Source organism: Sitophilus oryzae, unplaced genomic scaffold (genome assembly GCF_002938485.1).
Source record: "Sitophilus oryzae breed Bouriz unplaced genomic scaffold, Soryzae_2.0 scaffold_1059_pilon_pilon, whole genome shotgun sequence".
Lineage (NCBI taxonomy): Eukaryota > Metazoa > Arthropoda > Insecta > Coleoptera > Curculionidae > Sitophilus > Sitophilus oryzae.
Window position 1 is genome coordinate 22,271 of NW_022145681.1, and position 22,067 is coordinate 44,337.

At 31.3% G+C, this 22,067-nt stretch overlaps 1 protein-coding gene across 1 annotated transcript; it reads left to right on the forward strand.

Annotated features, from left to right (window-relative positions):
• Window positions 1–630: 630 nt before the first annotated feature.
• On the forward strand, window positions 631–21,092 carry LOC115876489 (carboxypeptidase D). The gene is made up of 21 exons (XM_030892289.1): window positions 631–1,275; window positions 1,338–1,440; window positions 1,510–1,639; window positions 1,768–1,937; window positions 1,992–2,153; window positions 2,209–2,356; window positions 2,421–2,512; window positions 4,597–4,830; window positions 4,946–5,137; window positions 6,190–6,275; window positions 7,518–7,721; window positions 7,808–8,050; window positions 12,348–12,539; window positions 12,594–12,836; window positions 15,581–15,781; window positions 16,271–16,500; window positions 16,622–16,884; window positions 18,718–19,065; window positions 19,128–19,400; window positions 19,464–19,625; window positions 19,683–21,092. The coding sequence occupies exons 1-21, from the start codon at window positions 841–843 to the stop codon at window positions 19,826–19,828; spliced, it is 4,257 nt and encodes a 1,418-aa protein (XP_030748149.1). The 5' UTR covers window positions 631–840; the 3' UTR covers window positions 19,829–21,092.
• Window positions 21,093–22,067: the final 975 nt, after the last annotated feature.

Genomic DNA, 22,067 nt, shown 5'->3' on the forward strand with positions numbered 1-22,067 from the left:
CTACAAATAAAATATATTTACGGTGAAACGTGGGTGAAACTGGGCGAAACCATGGAAAACTTTTGAAGAACCGTTGAAAATCCGTTAAAGTTGGTTAAAATTTAAATATAGAATTTAGAGAATCTATTTGAAGTTAGGTTCGTATCACTTGGCTAGCTGGTGGCTAGTAGTAGTCTATGGTATTAGTACTTTGTTTTACGGCCTGACCTGTCAGGGCCATTCGGCCGTTGTTTTGATTATTATCAGGGTTCGCCCGATGCCTGATTTAATTTTGACATTTGATGTTTGATGTCATATATTTTCGTTTTGGGAGCGGGAGCGGGATCTCCCGTTATCGTCAAAATATCGGGAAGATCCGTGCCGTTCGCTTCTTCGAAATTTACGATTCAAACAGCTATATTTAATTGTTACTTGTTTTAAACAGGTACGATTTTTTTAAAAATAACCGGCTATAGGTTATTGAACGTAATGCAAGGTTATTTGGTTAACTGGTGAAAAAAAAACTACCTTTAAATAACCGGTTATTTTAGAGGAAAATACCGGTTATTCAAAAAACCGGTTACTTTTGCCCATCTCTAGCCGATAGTCCATTTATTGTTCATTTGAACTAATCAGTGAAATCTGAACTCATCACTAGTTTAGAAATATAACCTTACAAAAAAGTGTTGACGTTTATTTGCTTTTTTTATTTTTGGTTTTCCTGGTTGGATGAAGAAAAAGTTAATATAAAACCGCAGTATATTCTATCCATTAGTATATCTCTTGTCTATGATTCTATCTACTGCGATAGAAATCCGATGTATTTGAATTGATTTTAGTTATACTGTGGTTATACTCAATATGTGGTTAAAGTTAGTGCTTTTTATCTGCTTTCTACAAAAAATAACGGAATGCCTGCCTGTTGCTGAAAATGAAAAGTTCTTAGAAAATCCTAGGTATCATAATTACGATGAGCTAACAAATTTGTTTAGAAAATTGGAAACGGAAAATCCAGAAATCGTTAAACTACTTAGTATTGGTAGATCTGTTAAAAATAGAGAATTATGGGTTTTACATATTAATTCAAATGTACAAAACAGATCTCTGTTAACACCTATGTTTAAATATGTTGCTAATATGCATGGAGATGAATCTATCGGAAGACAGTTAATGATTTATTTAGCTGAATATCTTGTACTAAATTATGGAGTAAATGATAGAGTTACTAGATTAATTAATACAACAGATATTTATCTAATGCCAAGTATGAATCCAGATGGATTTGAAAATTCGCAGGTAAAGGAGTAATAGGCATATTGAATACATTCAATTCATCATTTTATTCATACATATTTTAGGAAGGTCTTTGTGAATCAAAGTCAGCCTATGTCGGAAGGGAGAATGAACATAGTATTGATCTTAATAGAGATTTTCCAGACCAGTTCCATCCTCAAAGATCAGGTAAGTAATTTTTCATCTTTGATAATATAATAATTTTGATTGTATACTAAAATATAAATGATATTTCAGGTACAATTATATCTGATAGACAACCAGAAACACGAGCCATGATAACTTGGATTTTGTCTAGACCATTTGTTTTGTCAGGAAATCTACATGGCGGAGCTGTTGTTGCTAGCTATCCATATGATGATTCTTTGTAAGTAATAGCTTTTAATCCATATTACTAGTAGTTCTCTAGTTATAATATACATTATAACTATACATCATTATTAAGTTCATTAATACTACATTTTAATATTAATTTTCTTTTAATTGACCCTTTAGAGCAGGAGGTGTATGTTGTAAAGAAAGTAAGAGTCCTGATAATAATGTATTTAAAGAATTAGCCCTAACTTATGCACAATTGCATCCACTGATGAAAAAAGGAAATGCATGTCCCAATGATAATTTTCCAGATGGTATTACTAATGGTGCATTTTGGTATGAAGTCACAGGTGAGCTATTTTATATTTATCATATAAGACTTCTTACATCTGTGTATATTTTAGGTGGTATGCAAGATTTTAATTATGTCAAATCAAACTGCTTTGAGGTAACTTTTGAGTTAAGTTGTTGCAAATATCCTCCTGCAAAAAATTTAACAATAGAATGGTATTATAACAAAGAAGCTTTGTTGACTTTTATGGAGGCTTCACATTGGGGTGTTAAAGGTATTAAATGTTTTTTATGTATTTCTTTTTCTACTATCTTTTGTTGTATTTCTAGGTGTAGTAAACAATGAACTCGGCCAACCAATATTAGATGCTGATATTATAGTGGAAGGAATAAATCATAATATTACTACCTCAAATAGAGGTGAATTCTGGCGACTTCTACTACCAGGAAAATATAGAATATATGCAGCAGCATTTGGGTATGTTGTATTAGTATGTTAATTATTTTGACCTAATAATAACATTTAATTTTTTTATTATTAGCTATCTTCCTTCTAATCCAGTGGAAGTAGATGTTACAAAGAATGAAACTATTATTCAAAATTTTACATTGATCCGTGAATCGGAAACTCAAGGTAATTCTGAAACAAAATTGAAAGGTGATGATTATTGGTATTGGGGCAATAAGTAACATCTCTCTAAGACATAATTAGACTAATTTTTAACTTTTAAGAAATATAGATTAGTCGGGGCCCCGTGGCCCCCCCCCTCTGTATCCGCCGCTGGTAGGTAGCGCCCTCTAGAAGTAAGAGCTATACTAAGGTTAGAATTGAATTCGTCATATCAAAAAAAAAAACGGATACCAATTTTTACTCCAATAATTACATTATTATAGATTTTATTAAAAAATAGAATAAAATAAAATAATTTAATATCATACCTCTGGAAAACAAAGGCCCTGTGGACTTTTATTTATATTGATTTTTACGTTTATTTTTGAGTCCTGAATACACACCTTAAGTATTAACAATTTCTCATGAGTCATCCTGTTGATTGAAAAAAATGTTGATTTGTTTTTATTCCTTTAATTGCAAATAAAATACTTAAAGTATTGTTTTGTGAGTTAATGATTTTTCAATATAAAGCTGATCATATAGAAAAAAACAGCGTCTGAATTGGCTTCGAAATGTCTGCTGTCATTTTATATGAAAAATTATATGGCGAATGTTGTCATTTCTAAGCCGACTGTCAATTTTTTTCGATCATACAGTATATATGTGCACATCTTATAGGTTTGTATACTTTAATTCGGAGGTGCGTGAATGAACTAGCACATTCCGAATGCACTGTGATATATGATTTTGAGAACAATTATAGAAACATTTTTTTTTAATTTTTCTTTAAATAAAGCACTTATTGAAATTTAACTCCAATGAAGTTTCCGAATACTTTTTTTAGCCACAAACACACATGAAAACATACGTAATAATAATTGTATGATATGCTATTTATTATATATTATGTAAGATAATATATGTATATTTTTTTTATTATATTATACATATAATACTCATATATGCATTCCATGTACATTATGAAATACAGCTTAGATTTGTAAAAAAATAACTATTAAGAAATTCCAACACTTTTTTATTTCAAACATCTTTTGGTACAGGGTCTCTGTTTTATTTAGATGCCAGAATTCTACCATCTGTAGAAGGCCAAGCAGTTTTTATCCAGTTGTTTCAATATAGTTATTTTTTGACATATCTAAATTGTGTCTTGTAAGATTTAGCGTTAATAAAATCATTGTTTTAGAATTATCTAAGCTATAGTAAATACATATTATTTTAAATCTTTATGGTTGTGATTTATAGATCTGTATGTACCTATAATGTCATGGAACAATATGAAATACATATGTTTATTTTGATTTTTCTAACACATTTTTGTGAATGTTTTTTATTTTTCTATGTTATAATTATCCCAATAAAATAATAGAAAAATAAACATGTGTATTTTTATACCCTTTCCTTTGCAGAGTAAATGCCTTAAAATATTATAGTATTGATACACGTACAGGGTTGTTCACCACATACGACACGCAGTATTGTAGCTAAATGATTAGATTTTTACAAATTGTAAGTTTGGGGTTCGTTGAAGGACTATTAGAGCTACAATATAAACATATTTTTACAAGATACAGAGTGTTCCAAATAAGTAAAAAATAGTATAGTTGTATTTTTTTAAATGGAACACCCTATATGTTATTCTATTTTTAGATTCTAGGATTGAAATAAAGGTAAATTTGATTAAGGTATATCACATTTAAACCTTACCGTTTTTGAATTATTTTCAATTTTATGAAATTGCAGTAAAAATTTTAAGGCTTCATTTCTCCAAGTGTATCAAAGTTTTTAATACTAAATATTTACTGAAGTTTATTTATTGATCAGATACTGTGTTGCAATAATAAACAAAATACTACCTTATACAGAGTGTCTACAAATTTATATTAAATAATTACTAGCTTTAAACAGCAATAACTTGTTTAATTTAAGTGGAACACCCTGTATATTTTACATGAATCCTATGCACAATTTAATTGTCTATCATTTACATTATTAGCTCACACAGTGCATGTCCTAGAATTGTAACTACTAAAAAAAGTTTCTTAACTACTATTTACTACTAACTACTCTTAACTTTTAATATTTAGAGGAGTATACGCGAGCAGTGAGTTCCAATTCCTCATTGTATGATGAATATGGGTTCATGATACGAGATCCTGATTTATTTAAACATCATCATTACAAGGATATGGTGGATTTTCTCAAACTTTACAACAGAACTTACCCAAATATTACGCATATGTATTCTATTGGAAAATCGGTGAAAGGAATGGAGTTATTTGTTTTTGTGCTGAGTTCCACTCCTATGCATCATACACCTGGTAAATAATTTACTTTACTATTATCAAACCATTATATTTTCTAGTATCAACAGATATTATGAATATTATTTAGATATTCATTTTTTGTTCTTATTGGAATACTGAATATTTTTAGGAAAGCCTGAATTCAAATATGTCGCTAATATGCATGGCAATGAAGTTGTTGGAAGAGAATTGCTATTGTATTTAATAAAATATATGTGTGAAAGATATGGTACAGATGATAGAATAACCAAGTTGTTAGAAACAACACGCATACATTTATTACCTAGCATGAATCCAGACGGTTATGAGGCTTCAGTTGAAGGTGAGGAGTGAGAATATACAGTGTGGCGCACCTCATTCACCTCGGTTGATTATACGAAAACGGAAAGATGTAGAAACAAAATTTTATGGGTATATGTGGGGAGGCAATGTGCACAATTTTAAATTATTTTGAAATATACAGGGTGTTTCAGAACTAAGATCCATACCAAAGTTATATTTTTTCTTATGGCACACCCGGTATTTTATTTTATTTTTGGATTCTTGGGCCCAAAAAAAGGTATTTATTATACGGGTTAAATATGTTTAAAATCTTCGGTTTTTGAGATATTTCAGAACTAATTCTTGTGCGGACTTTTAAGCCAGAGAAAAAAACTTTACTGAAAAATTTGATTGCTTCGTTTAATGTATACAGGGGTATCAAAATATTTGTCTATTTTAAATATTTAATTTACATAAAAACTTCGTTATTCCAAATACAACACCCTGTATTTTTTTAAATCAATCGAAGCAGATTCAAATGCTCTTTTAAACTATATTAGGGTTTCCTATACCTATCTAGCTCAGATTTTGAATAAAAAGCGATTTTTCAATAAAATGGCAATCAAGATGCCTGGTGTCGTTCCAATCGCCATGGTAATTTTCTAGTTACAATTAGTAACTATTCGACATTAGTTTATTATTAATTATAACAATTTACTCCAACTTTAACATATGCAAATGCAGATTCAATACACTCTCTTGCTGAACCTGTATACTTTATTTTATAATGGGATAACGTAAGAACATACTAGCACAGATAACATAGTATATGTTACATGTGATATTAGGGTAGTTAGGTGTCACTCAGCCTAGAAATTTCATAATTATAACAATATTAGCGGCACTTTTTTTTCTTAATAAAAATTGTGACGAGTTGTACGTATTCCTATGGCATGTCCAGTTTCCATTAACAAAAGGAGCGATTTTCACGGATGACATCCTAAAATTGAGTGCCAATAAAAAAGTGCCACTGTCAGAATGCTATTGTTGTAAATATTGGTTGTACATACTATAGTTTTTACCATAGGCTTTCACCTATGATACTTATTTTAGGTGACGCATCAAGTAGCAATGGTCGATCTAATTCAAATGGTTTTGATTTAAATAGAAATTTTCCAGATCAGTATGGCATAAATCAGGTAAATATTTATTGATCACAAATCTGTACCCTAGAAGCAAACTATGTTATTTCCAAAATTGGCATGTATTTCAGTTACTCCACAAAATGTTGGTATAATTTATTTAAAAAAAAACTGTTTTACATTTCATTTAATTTCAAAATAAGTTAGTCATATATCAAATACTACAATCATAGGTTTAAAAATACTTGAATTAGGAAATAACTTTAAAAAAGAACTTTAAATTCGTTTGTCCCAAAACTGTATTTTGTGACTTAACAAGGTTTGTTCCAACCCGCCGCAGAACCGTCACCGAACGATCACGCTCGTGCACAGTAATTCAAATGTGTTCCAACCGAGATTTGATGATTATCGGACGATCCTATTTGCGTACCAACCTATCTTGGGATCGTTTAGTTACGATTTCAGAACCGTAATTTCGGTTGGTCCAAATTGAGAACTGTTTGGGCTGACTTGCGCATTAAAGCATATTGGCAGGGATTATCGATTTTTGACAGCTGATTCTGGTCCGGCGTCCGGCTGATGCTCCTGTTTAGGTTATTTTTTTACAAATTCGAATACGTGTGCGTTATACTTTTGCTTGTGAGGTTGTGTGGAGTAAATCGTTCAGAAATTTTAATTAATTTTTTATTTATAAAATAATGTTCAAAGATTCTACCACTGCAATGAAATAACAGGAAACTACGCATAACTGGATCATAAAAGAGAGGATAGGTAAGTGAGTTAGTGAGTATACAGTTGAAACAATACTTACCAACAATTACTGGATTCTGATTCTCCATTTCAAGAATAATAATTATTATTATTGCAAATTACAAACAAAAATAATAGAGTTATGTTATGAAATTCTAAACAAAAATAAAAAAAACGATCGATACACTTTTGACAGTCCCGAAAACAATCCACAAGGCGTTCCAACGTTGATACTTTTTGCACCGTCACGAAACTATTCGAACTCCGCGCATGCTAACAAAGTGCAAGAAAACCGATTCGAGTACGATTTCGAAACGATCCCGAAATGCTGGTTGGAACAAACCTATAGTTTGCTTCTGGGGTATGGAAATAGGAATAGTAAATTTATTTTAATATTGGTAACAGAATTTAAATACTTGTAAAAAACTAAATATATATATATATATATATATATATATATATATATATATATATATATATATATATATATATATATATATATATATATATATATATATATATATATATATATATATATATATATTTTAGTTCAATAGATTCTTGGAACCGGAGACTCAGTTAGTGATGCGGTGGATAACGTCCGAACCTTTTGTGTTATCCGCTAATTTACATAATGGAGCTCTAGTGGCAAATTATCCGTTTGATGATAACCCCCCGAATGCCCCACTAAACCAAGAAAATCCATCTCCAGATGATAAATTATTTAAATATTTGGCGAAAACTTATTCTGATGTAAGTAAACATATACATTCATACAATAAATCTATATATCTTTTATCTTTTGTATTGTTTTTGATTGACTGATTAATTATTTTAAGGCACATAGAACAATGCATGATGGAACAGCTTGTCCGATGTTTCCAAATGAAAAATTTAAAGGTGGAATAACAAATGGCGCAAAATGGTATCAAGTTACTGGTGGAATGCAGGACTGGAACTATTTGGAGGCTGGTTGTATTGAAATTACTTTAGAAATTGGGTGCTACAAATACCCATATGCAAAAGATTTGCCAAAATATTGGCTAGATAACAGAGAAGCTTTAATAAAGTACATAGAACAAGTAAGAAAATATTTATAAAATAATAAATTAAAAAGTTTTGCCGGGCATATCATTATTATACCGTGCTGGCAACTCTTCCTTTTGGGTCGGTATTTACATGTGGGGAAGTGAATCGCTTAGGGATCTTATAAGTCAGAATGAGAAAAATTCGATGGTGTGCTGTAGCAATGTTGCCATATTTCTCAGTGATACAAGTACGCGTTTCCCTATCTAGTGTAGTAAAATCACAGTTGAAAGGCGCTCATTTTTAATTCTTTTTTCCGGAAAGATAACTACATGAAACTATTTGAAAACTCAACTTCTTAACATATAACACGCGATGACTCAAAAACTACATTGGAAATTGAAATTTTCTTTTTTTATTTTGAAGTTCGGATCTTTGACAAGATGTTTAAATGAGAAAAATTCGACAGATTCGTTTCTTTTCTGTTCAAAAAAATTAAAAAACGCGTCCTTACTTTTAGTGCATAGCAATTTTCAGCAATTGTGTGACTTTTTTATTTGTAAACATTTACACATACTGTCTGCAAAGAAAATATAAGCAAAAAAGTTAAAAAAGTTTTTTAAAAAAAGCACAATCAATTATTTTTAATGATCTCGAGATATTGATTTTTGAATTCTAATAACGCGACCACTGTTTAGCACCGACAAAGTTTAACTTATTTTTACCAAAAGCGGTAAACGTTTGAGCATTTTAGAGTCCTTGTTTAATTTCCAACTTGTATTTAAAAATTTACAAGCTATAAGGAAAATATAACAACGATTTATTAATAAATAAACAAATCAAGTATAACGTGACGTAAATAAACCGCCAAGCTGAATACATGATGTACACACTTCCCTAGAATTCTAAGCACTGAATTTCAATTTATAAAATTCATGAATTTATGCGGTCGATCTCGACGAAACTGCCTTATCCCCTTCGATGTCTCTTAGCAATGTGCACAGTTAGTCGGTTTATTTTATACGTTTGGCAAGGTTTTTACTGTTCTCTCTTTGTCCAGTACATTATAAATGCGTTGTACTCTTTTTACATACGGAAATACTAACAAAACAAACTACAACCAAACATAAGCCTTTTTGTTGGTTGTGTATATTTATGTTGAAGTAAATAGATTGTCTTTTTTACAATAAAATAGAAAAGATAACTTTGAGTTTTAACTATGGTAATCGTAAAACAATTTCTGATGCACGTGATCAATTTTGAATGACAAGCGATGGCGACAGCGCTGCCAGATTGTGATGGATTTATGAGATGAATCTTAATTTAAAAGTGACTTTGTTTTATGGTTTATTTTACTTATTACAAATTGGCAAAAACTGTTCCATTATGAAGATTATTCTAAGCGTTATTATGGGTTATTTATTTATTTATTGATGTACATCTTACAACGCCATAAGTAGTAATAACAAGTAAGAGGGTGCTATTAATGCACAAACTAATAATCACAGAATTTAATAAAAAACTAACATAGAAATAGCTTTGAAAGTGGTGTAATGTGCTTATCAATCAAACTTACTTCTCCGACTGCAGTTAGGGGTAATAAAGGACCTTTATTGTCACGTTCTCGTTTAAAATAATTTATCAGGGAAGCTAAAAGCTCTTTGCTTCGACTGTTTCAATGCTTCGGCATATTTTCAACACACAATTTCAAGAAATGCAATACAAAAACTTAAAAATTTAGTTCTTAAAAGAACTGTTTGTGCTTAAAAGTGCAATTTTTAAAAAAATACTATGAAAATATGCAAAAAACGAGAATTACTCACAAAGATTCAACAACAACACGATATTATACAAAATAATGACTGACATTAGGATAATGGGCTCTTTCACAAAAAATAAAATACCCAATTCAAGGACAAAATCTAAAATAGAAGACTATTTTCAGTATATTTATCAAAAAAAATAGTTCCATGACATTGGAAATTTTTTTATAGGCCCCCAAAATTGCTTTAATTTGAAATAATTTTAAAGTGCCAATTGATGACGTATGAAAAATACGCCCAATCACATTGCAGAACCGTGCTCGTGCGCCAGCCAACAACTGGCAACAATGCGATTTGATTTGACCAGCACCACCTCAACTCAAGGCCAATCAACATGATATGGGCAAGGCAAATATGGCGGCGAAGGCAGCGCATTATTAAATTGTTTACCTTTAACCTGAAAAGCCGGTAGTGGTTTCTCGTTCCGATTGCATACCAGAAATAATTAATTATCTCTAGTTTGTTTTGCTTCTGCAACACCTTTGTTTAGTTCTTAGTGTTCAGTGCATGGTGTGATCAGAAAATTGTGATAAAATAACAGTGTAATAAAAATCCAAACCAGTCATTCCACATAGGGAACTTCAAACTTTTGTGCTTGTCGTACTCCTCTATTATTAATTATTTTAAGGTAAGAACTAGAAGTATTTATCAAGATATTACACCTAAATGAGTAAAAAGCCTTCGCCGCCAGTCTGCATAGTACTTTATAATGGTTACTTACAATAATCAAAAGATAGGTATTAACATTCTTTGTAGCATGCCTTTTACATGCCAAAAATGACAAGCTTCGTAAAAAATGGTTGACAGCTATTAAAATAGATAATTTCACTCCTACTAGTAGTTCTCGGGTAAGAAGTGCATTAAATATGCCTCAAAAAGGCCAAAGGCCAAAGCCTCTGTTACCCTAGTGAGGGTAGTTATGGCTACTACTTACACTTACCTCACTATAAGTAAAATATTGGAAGAAGAATCAAGCTTTTTCCATCAAAAAGATCACAGAAAGATATTGACAACATTGACATTTGAAAATATAAATGACCTGGATGTAAGTCTTTTTTTGGGCCACAATTGCCCCTCACATACGTCACAATTTATTATTAAATCCATCTTGTTCAGAATATCCAATTATTGAAGCAAAAAAAAGTAATGGCGTCTTTACCACAAAGACAATGCCCTATGTAAAGAGAAAGAGAAAACTAAGCTAAGCGTAAGTTTTACTTACGAACCCCCAAAAAGGTATTTAGTTTTTTTTTCTATATAAAATCTTGAAACACATTATATTTTTTATTTATCCTCACCTATTATAGTTTAAATTTATTCCCATTTGTGTAATGCTGCAAAACATAGAAAAAATATTCCATATTTTTTGACCCAAGCCAGTGTAGTTTATAATTCCAAGAGAATTTACCAAGGCTTTTACTAAGACAAGTAACTTCTTATACTGTCCATAATAGTATATATTTATCAAACGTTCAGTAAATTCTAAACTATGTTAGGTAAGTGTTTGCAATTGTTTTCATTTAGTTTATATTGCTATTTTCTGTCATATACTTCTGGTTATTTCTTTTTCCGATGATTTTGAACACCCTATATATGCTACCTTAAGTTTGAATATTTTAACACTACCTATTTTCTGAGAAAGCAGACCTTTTTATAAAAAGTAACTAACTGATGTTTTCATAAAAGCAATAATACAAAAAATTCCATACTTATGTGGAGGACTTTAGACTCCCTGTATATTAAAAAATTAGTGAAATATTACGTAATCTAACCCGACATTTGTGTGAAAAATGTCTATTTGGAAATAAAACAGGTTTTAAAATACGCGCCAAATAAAGCACTTCTATCTCCTCCGTATTGGAAAAGGTTGAATGGCCTTGTGTGGAGGTGGTGGTGGGTCAGCATCAAATTTAAACGTATTTGGTCAGCATGGTGGCCTGGCCGCGGCCCTGTTGCCGCTTTTCAACATGCCAGGTGTGACGTATTAAAAATAAAGTGCAGATTTTTATTATGGGCTTTTTTGTTTTATTTATTTTTTTAAGAACGACTTCGAATTTTTCGAAAGTGAGATAGCAGAAAATTCTAGAATTAATTGCTTCATTCAATTATGCTAATTCCAAAATATAGTGAAAGAGCCCATTGTCAATTAGTAAACGACAACCTTGCTGAAAACGGCGTAATGTGACCAACATAGCGATAATAAAATTCGGTTTAAACTCATTTTTGCAACTTTAATCTAAATGAAATATCTGTTACAATCATTTGCTCTATAAGTAAAATGAAGAGCTGCTCGGTATCTTAAATTATACAACGAATTAAACATTTTTGCCAAAAATTTATTTAGTCAAGTTTATATACTTTAGTGTCAATGTCGATATGATTGATGACGTGCATCGGCAAATGTTTTGCGCTTACAGTATGTGTTTTAGAGGCTATTATATTATTTCCAGAGATTTATTTAGACATAATAATGTTTTATAGTCGCTAAAATATTGGAAAACTTTGAGCTTTAGTCATTGTTACTTTCTAGGTTCATATAGGAGTTCATGGTTTTGTTACCAGTACAATAGGTACTAAAATATCACATGCAGAAATCATAGTAGAAGGAAATAAACATGCAGTAAAAACATCTAAAGATGGCGATTACTGGAGGTTGCTGTTACCTGGAAAATATAACATTACATTTACAGCAAGAGGATACGAACCATTTACTACTGAAATTGTTTGAGCTGGATATACCTATATTATATTTATTTGTTATATTATTAATTTTTAGAAAATTCCTGAATCTGGAAGCGTACAATTAAATCCAATTTTGATGAAAGATGATCCAACACATTGGTCAAGTGCGTACGATTTTGGTGAATATCGTAACATATTTGCTTTAGGATATCACAATACTTCTCAGTTGTATACTATTTTAAGTGACTTTGAAAATAGATTTCCCGATTTTGCTGAGTTTCACGGAGGCGATGATCTTGTTTCAATGTCAATTCATTGGTTAGAAATCAGTAAACAGGTATAAAAAATGCACAAATGATTTTTGCTAGTTCTAAATCAATTTTTGCTAACTAAATCCTAGATCATATATACTTACGTGGATAACTAAATCACTATGGAAACTGTCGCAAACATATCAACGACTTCCATTTATCTTCTTTTTTTGTTGCACAAGCGGTGCTTCTACTCTATCTATCCTTGTGGAGGACCTATCGTCCGCGCGCCAAATATGAACATTAATTTTAAAAATTTAATTTGTAAAATGCTTATATTTGAACAATAAATTGAATGTTTACTGTCACAAAAATTAAATTATATAAAAAATACGGTAATTATGCAGTATAGGTGTTTTTTGTATTTTTAGTGATTTCTCAAAAATTCTTTTTTTACGCGATTCTAGAGACCAAATACAACCCAAATCCGTGTGCGCACGTTGAAATTTTTTTTAGATAATTTATAATTTACATATTTATTATGAAAAAAATGATACTTACGGGACGGGGAGTAAAAAGGGGTGTTTGGGCCGGGTACTGCAGAAGGTCGCCCCGAGACACTGAAAAGAGGATTCCACATCACTAAGCACACTAAATCACTATAAAAATGTGCTAAAAATTGTTAAAATATGGCAAATTTGAAAGTAATAAATTCAAAATGACATTTCGTCCGCCATTAGCCATTTCATACATCATATGACGTTTTAATGCAATGTTGCCAAATTTCCTAAGAAAAGAGGTAAAATTCTTGCTAAATATCTGATGTTAAGCGATGGACGTTAAATTATAAAAACGACATTATTATTATGACAAAAATTATGAAAAATTATTTTAACTTACCCAACATTTCAGCGAAGTACATCAGTGTCAGTACGTGACTGTTGTCACTAGTAATAGTAATTAAAAAAAACGAAAATGTTAAAAAAAATATTATAATGCATTGGTTTCACTCTTTTTGGTTGGATTGGTTTAGTTATTTGGCGGGTTGGTTAGCGTAGTTATTTGGAAGGTGTTAATTCATTGGTTAGTTGGTTAAACGTCGCGGGATGGGATTGTACATTTAGCTGCTCGTGTCTGCTGGCAGGAATGGAGCAACCATATGAGTGGGGGTGGGGGAGTATTTGACATTTGCACCTAGCGGTAAATTTAATGTACAATTCTATCCCGCAACGTTTAACCAACTAACCAATGAATTAACACCCTCCAAATAACCACGCTAATCAACCCGCCTAACTTAACCAAAACATGCGCGAATGCGCTGTCGTCTGTGCAAACCATAATTCCTACGCTAATTGAGCCTAATGACAAAACTTCATTGATTACGCGTCGAAAATTAGTATATATTTAAAAAACTTATTTTATCGTAGAACCGTGAATTACATGTAGAGATGCTCCCTTCTTTATATTTTAAGGGATAGATCAATGTTTGGCAACATTGGTTTTCAGTTGTGAGACGGTGTCAAAGTGTCAAATGTCACAGTCAAATATCAATTGATTGAGGGTGCAGCCACACTATCCTAAAAATGGCGTATCGGCGTAACGGCGTAATGACCTTGAATCGATTTCCAGTAATTCTATTGGCTGAAATTTTTGACAGATGAATTTGACAGATAAAATTTCTGACAGATGAATGTTTCAGCCAATAGAATTACTGGAAATCTATTCAAGGTCATTACGCCGTTACGCCGATACGCCGTTTTTAGGATAGTGTGGCTGCACCCTGATGGCGGACGAAATGTTGTTTTGAATTTATTACTTTCAAATATGCCATATTTTAACTATCTTTTAGCAAATGTTTATAGCGATTTAGTGTCCTTAGTGACGTGGAATCCTCTTTTCAGTGTCTCCCGGCGGCCTTCTGCAGTACCCCGCCCAAACACCCCTTTTTTCTCTCCCGTCCCGTAAGTATCATTTTTTTTATAATAAATATTATGTAAATTATAAATTATCTAGTTTTCAACGTGCGCACACGGATTTGTGTTGTATTTGGTCTCTAGAATCACGTAAAAAAAGAATTTTTGAGAAATCTCTAAAAATACGAAAAACACCTATACTGCATAATTACTAAAAATACATTTAGCCACTCTGTACAAATATCAAAATTAGGAAATCTAACCAGAAAGTATGCATGTGGCTTAATATAAATAAAAGAACAACTGAATACTTTACTTGCCTATGAAAAGATAATTCGGGAACCTTTATATTAGAACTTTTGCACACTAAACACTTTCTAGGCATTTTTACGAGTATTTAGAAAGTCCAACGAAAAAAAAAAATAGAAATATAATTGTACAAACTTAAAATTAACTTCTCACTAAACACACTTGCATTCTTGGCTATATAAAAGCGGTCGATAAAAGAGTAATTAATACAATTTTTAAAATAAAAACGCAAAAAGACGAGCGTCGCGTCGTTACACAATGGAAATAAGAATTATGACATATGATCATAGATAAAAGAAAATAATCTTCTATTAAGACATATGATTATGACAATATGATGACAATGAAAAGTTGGTTTCCATAACAATGTATAACTTGTACTTTCTAAACCGTATAAAATTGTGATTATTTTGGAAATACGTGCAACTTTTAATGCGAATGCGCAAAGTAAGGTCCTCGAGAAAGACAAACCTATTGAACGTTTCATAAGTGCAATAAAGAAGGTTGGAAAATGGCATGTCGTGATGTTGGAGACTTTTGGCATTGATTTATCCACTTAAGTATATAATGAGTATATATGATCTAGGTTCTAAATAGTTTTTTCGTAGATTGATCAGTCGGATGATACTAAATTTCACGTAGCTGTTATGGGTAATTTATTTGCTACCCAACCTATAGGAAGAGAAATTACTATTAATCTGGCTCGTCATATTCTTACTGGCGCATCTTATAAAGATCCGGCTATAATTGATATTCTCTCTAATACTGTAGTTCATGTTATTCCTGTTATAGACAAATCTTTTGAGCAGGTAATTTTCTACCTTTTTAGTGTACAGGGTGAGTTTTAAATAAGTGTAAATATTTTTAGGGCTGGCAAATAAAATATTTTATATAATATATTTTTTTTTAAAAATTAATAAATTACTTTTTGCTTAAATTTTGCAGAGAACAACTGGATTTTTTCTGTATTTTCGTTCCACTAAATTTAATTTACTACCTATGTTGCCATTTATCAAGATATTATATTTTGAAAAATTCCTGAAAACTTTTAAAATTTCGAAAAGTACAATTTTTTTTGCGAAAAAATCTTCATAGATGTGTTCCTGGAAAATTGTGTTAAAATTTACTACCTCTGAAAATATTTGCACTTATTTAAGACTCACTCTGTATAGACTGTCCAATGAAAGAATATATCACAGTGAATAATTTTGTGTCAATTTTATTCAATCTATCGAAATGATATATTCTCTCGCTTAACAGGCTATATATCTTGTATCTAAAATTAATTTTAACTTTAGATATGGGGAGATTATCCGAAAGTCACCAAAGTTAAATCAAAGCCAGAGAAATATACTTGCAATAATATAACCGCCGATTTTAAACAAGTAGGAGAACAAATTCTTAATTTAAATAATCGAGTTACAAGTAACAGTGATACTATTGTTATTACAAATGCTTTTAAACATATGCTGCTGGATACAAAATTCGATTTAATATTAAATATTGAAGGTGGTGGAAGCGGTATATTGTAAGTATATATTTTATTATAGTGCTTAGTAAATAATATTTTTGTCGACAACCAAAACTTAAAACAGCTTTATATACTATGTAAAACAAATTCCTCATTATTTAATACTACTGTGCTTTAGATATCCTCATACTCAGGATCAAATCAAAATATACAAACGGTTAGCGGATCTTTACGAGGAACATTTGAAAGTACCACAACTGTGCCTACAAAGCACAAATGGCACTAATGATCTTTTAACAGACTTTCTCTATAAAGAATATAATACCCCAATGATCACTGCTAAAGTCACTTGTTGTGATTATCCTGCTGTAGATAATATACCGTATATTTGGAGGGATGTATTGGAGCCTTTGATGGCAGTTTTGAATGCTACTAGAACCGGTTTGTATACTTTTATTCCTACAGTACTTTTACAGAAAGGATTTAGAAAAAGTTATTAAAGTTTGAATTTGTGCATGCATTTACACTATTGTTAGCTTTTAGATATTTGTGTAGTTTAACTGCTAGTAATTATTTTATCGTATAAAGTATAGAATGGTCGTAACTAAAGAAAAACCATCAGTGTAGAATATAGAATATATGGTAGGGGGGTTAATCACCAGGTCTATTGCCCGTTATGCTGTAATCTTTACAGGTCTATTGCCCGTTTTTCTTTCTTATTAGTTATAACGAGTGATGGGATAACTCGAGCGAAAATTCGCTCGAGTACTCGATTATTAAAATAACCGACATCGCTCGATTATAAACGAGCGACGAACGCAAGCCATTCTAGAATGAAATAAATTGAAATCCGATTTTAATGTGACATACTCGATAAAAAGCTGAGCGAATTTTCTACATACATTGCAGGTAGCAAATTTATACGACGTTATCCATTGCGTATCTGAGTGACAAAATTTTACGATCTACATCGTCAATGCTTTGAAATAAACTAAATCAAGCGAATTACTCGTCGCTTGATACTTGCCATTCGTCATCGAAAGAATATGTGCTCTGCGCACGCAACTTACTGCTTGGCGTTACGAGTACAACAAGCGACAAGCGACTGGCGAAAAACCGTATTTGTAAATACGAGCGATATTTAGCTCGAGCCATCGCTCGATTATTGAAATCGCTTGAAACTCGAGTACTCGATTATTGAAATTAATCGGTTTTTCTCATTACTAGTTATAACTCATCATACAGTCTCAGGACTTTGACAAAAGCCAGTATCTGAGACGGTTTTTCTTCGATATCAGTCGTACCAAAGTGCATGGCATGAATGGTTGTTGTCTCGCTGCACTCAGTGATGAGGTGTTCTGGTGTTTCCTCATTTTCCTCACAGAATATGCATTCGTCGTTGTTTCTTAGCTTCAATCTACTGAGATGTTCATTGAGGAGATAATTCATTGTTCATTGGCAATCCGAAAATTGTTCGTATTTAAATCATGGACAATCTTTGATTTTTCTCGGTCTGAGTTCTGAGAAATTTCTTCGAGTGTCTTAGACGTTGGAGGATTGCATTTCTAGATTACGGTTCTAGTCCAGTTAGTGGAGTGTTCGCTCCTTTTCTATCTAGATCGTTTGCTTTTTCATTGCCTTCTATCGGTTGGTGGGTTGGCACCCCACCTTCTCTAGGCATTTTTTGAGCAACTTTGAATTGATGGTTACTGAGTTGATCCCTTTTAATGCTGTTTGACTATCGGATGACTATTTCTAGTTTCCAATAGTTACTATCTAAGATAAGTTGTACGCATCTTGCTATAGCGAAGATTTCTTCGCAATTTCTTCGCATATCTTTGAATGCTATTAAAATGAGGTTACCAGGAGAATATCACGATATGCCGATATGCCAATATGCCAGGAGATAATATGCCAACAGCGCGACGATCTGTGGCGACGATATAATCCAAGGATGGATCAGAAATAGTGCACGCTTTCAATCGTATATGAAATAGCTAAGATAGTATTAAAAACCAAGTAACGCAGATTAAAAACTTTACAACACCTTAATTTTAACAGTGGGCGCGCGTTTTGCTGTTGTACCACCAAATGTTCCTACCCCAACTATAATAAATATACTCTACTTATGGGCAAAAAGACTCCAACTTACCCTAGGAATGTTTATTAATAACAATTTGTGTATTACTAGAATTAAATTATGGCATTTCTAAGGTAACTGGGCGCTGTTTTTTTAGCATACATGTTTAACATACAAACAATAAATATCTTTAGGTATCCAAGGTATTGTTAAAAGCTCTGACAATCTTTTACTACATAACGCAACAGTAAGAGTAGTGGGATCTGATCAGGATTATGAAGTTAGCAAAATTAAAGCACATTTTAAAATAATGTTGCCCCCTGGAGAACATACAATACAAGTCGCCTGTCATAATTATAATTCAAAAGAATTGACTGTGGTAGTAAAAGAGCTGGTTTTAAGCGATATTAACGTAGTTTTAATAAAATTAAAAGATAAACCAAGTAGTACTATTGAAAATATCGATCATAATGATAAAGCTATGAAGACTGACAATACTATCCATGATCCGTTTGATGGTCCAATTACAACAGGTATCAAAGGTAAACCATTAAATAATGTCTATTTTATACATTTATATGTATTATTCTTCGATATTTTTTAGGATATATCAATGATGATCAAAGTCATCCTGTGCCAAATGCTAAGATATTTATAGTAGAATTAAATCAAACAAGTTTTTCCGATAACAATGGGAAATATGGCGTGCCTTTACACATGGGAACTTATACTGTGATAGTTGAGGCTTATAACTACTTTAAACATGTTAAAATTATAACTTTAAATAATCCCAATGTGCCTAAAGTGGCGATATTTACTTTAAAGAGGAACACAACCATTTGGGGTGTACCACGATTTGCATTTGTCACATTAACAGGTATTTTGAACTAATTCTTGTAAAGAATGAGTAACCTAATGAAGCTTTCTGTGTTCTTTTTAGGTTTTATATTAGCTGGAATGCTAGGACTGTGCATATTTTGTTTTGTAACATGTAAAAAGCGTAGTTTTGAGTATGGACTTTTGTCTGAAAATGGATTTTTTGAGGACTTCAAAGATGATGATGAAACAAAAGAGACTGATTTGTTTACTCGGCCTATTGGAAGTGAGTTATTGCATACTAAATTGATAATTTTTCATCTAAATATGTTTTTAATTATAGAGAGGCCTATTACACGACCATATTATGATGAGGATGATGACGACGATGACGTCGAACATGATTTTGCTGATATAGAAGAAAGTTATTTATCTAGCTCTGAAGAAAATGAGGAAATTAAGCTATTAAACTTAAATATTAAGAATTAACTTAGTTAAAGCTAAATCTTTTGCAAAGGGAAAACTGCTTTTTTCCATATTGATCAAACCTTTTTAGATGTATTGAACGATATGGAAAGTTTCAGATTTCTTTTATGTTAAGAGTAAAAAAATTATATTTTTTGATAATTCAAATTATTTAATATTGAATTATTTACAATAAAATTTTAGATTATATATGCAATATGTACAGGATAGCCTGTTTTTAACCAGTCAGAATTTAACTGGAGATGAACGAAGCAATTTTAATCTATAAAGTTCCTATAAACAAGTATTTTGACCGGTCTCGTTGCGAAACAATTCTATAATTTCTTTTTCGGTGGAAAGGCCAAACCAAACACCATTTTCAGGTCTAGATTTGGTCACTTGTCTTTGGTCAGCAATAGCACTAGCATTGGTCACCACAGTTGACTAGTATTGGTCAGCACTTCTTCCTACTCTCCAAAGAGAAAAAGAAGACAAGTACTGTATGATCGAAAAAAAAAAACGGCGTCCAGTTGGCTGGGAAATGACGATCGATGACATTTCCCATATAAATTTACATATAAAATGACAGCGATCTTCATTTCATAGCCATCACTAACGCCGTTTTTTTTTTGATAATATGGTACTAGAAATCTGATGTAGGACTGATCCTCACAACTGTATATTTTTAAACATTGTAAAACGGGCAATTGCGCACCGGCACATACCTGAAATAATGTCAAAGTTACAATAATTATACCATGCGATAAAAAAAACGGTTGGGAAATGAAAATCAGTGATAATTTTGGCGAGGTCAAGCCGTAGGCGTCATTTACCTAGCCCATACTGTACTTTATTTTCTTAATGGCGCTTACCGCTAGTTGGCCTTAGGAAGGCCATATTGAGTAAAAATTATTTTTAAAAAATCAAAAAATGATTTTTTTAAGAAAAACTATTTTTGTGGAAATCAATATATGTCTATCGTTTTTTAATGTTTCTATAATTAGTCTTATTTTTGACAAGTTTTATGTCAATATTAAGTAAAAAATGTCTAGAGATTGACCTCGTCAAAATTATCAGTGATTGTCATTCCCCAGCCGCTTTTGACACCTTTTTTTCGATTATATATATAATTTACCAAAAATTCTAAACAACTAGAAGGTCTGTCACAAAGGTATGATACTTAAAGACAGCTTCTGAGCAAAGTAAGTGTAGACCAACTATAGTAAATACCTAGTAGAATATGTAGTTTTGATTTCAGGACTTTTATTTTTAATAACTCTTTTAAAAAAGCCTGAATAAAATATTTTATTTATTTATTTGTTAATATATCTAAAACTATCCAAATATATTTGATAATATCTTAGGATTATATGTAAAGTGATCAGGATGGAAGGCTAAACTGCAATAATATACAGGGTGTTCCATTTAAAAAAAAATCTCTATCCATTGCACATCAGAAGTAAAAATATTTTCCTGAAATTCATCCTAATAAATACTTTGGGTATGTACTTAAAAACATCCTGTTTTTTTTTTATTATGGGACTACTATGTAATTGATTATTTTTTTATAGTTGGCCGAGTTGAGGTTCTAAACTAGCAAAGAGGGGTTGTTACCTAACCAAACCTGGGCCTTTGGCCTATGCTTAAACTAATAGAATAATTATAAGAAACACTTATAATTATTTTATTAGTTTTATAAGCTATTTATTTCTTGAGATTTTCTTAAATATTTAAATATTATATTTATTGTTTTATAATTATTGCTTTTTATTGTTTGTTGATAGAGAAAATATAAAAATCAAACTGATATTATAACATGCTTTAAAGGTAAAAATATAAGTGATTTTAACGATTAATATACTTATTTTAATAATTTGATCTTTGACATCGTGGCTTCGGCTCTTTTCATAGCGGCTGGGTTAATACTGCTAAATGATAATTGAATTGAAAAGATGTAGAGTAGCCGCATCTAAAGAACAAGCCACCGTATTATTAATAAGACGATTGCATTGCGTCTTTCCTTTCTGATTAAAAGTTTCATCAATCCATGAGAGCGATACTTCTGATTTAACTAATTTATATTAACATTAAAAAATAGTATTATTAGTATTATTAGACGGTAATTATTTTGATTTAAGTCATTTTGGCGACTTAACGTCTTAAGATCATCATGATTTAAATAAAAAATATAGACTTAAGTCATAAAAACCACTTAATTACATTATCTTGATTTAAGTCTACGAAAGTAACTTGTAAAGCTTGA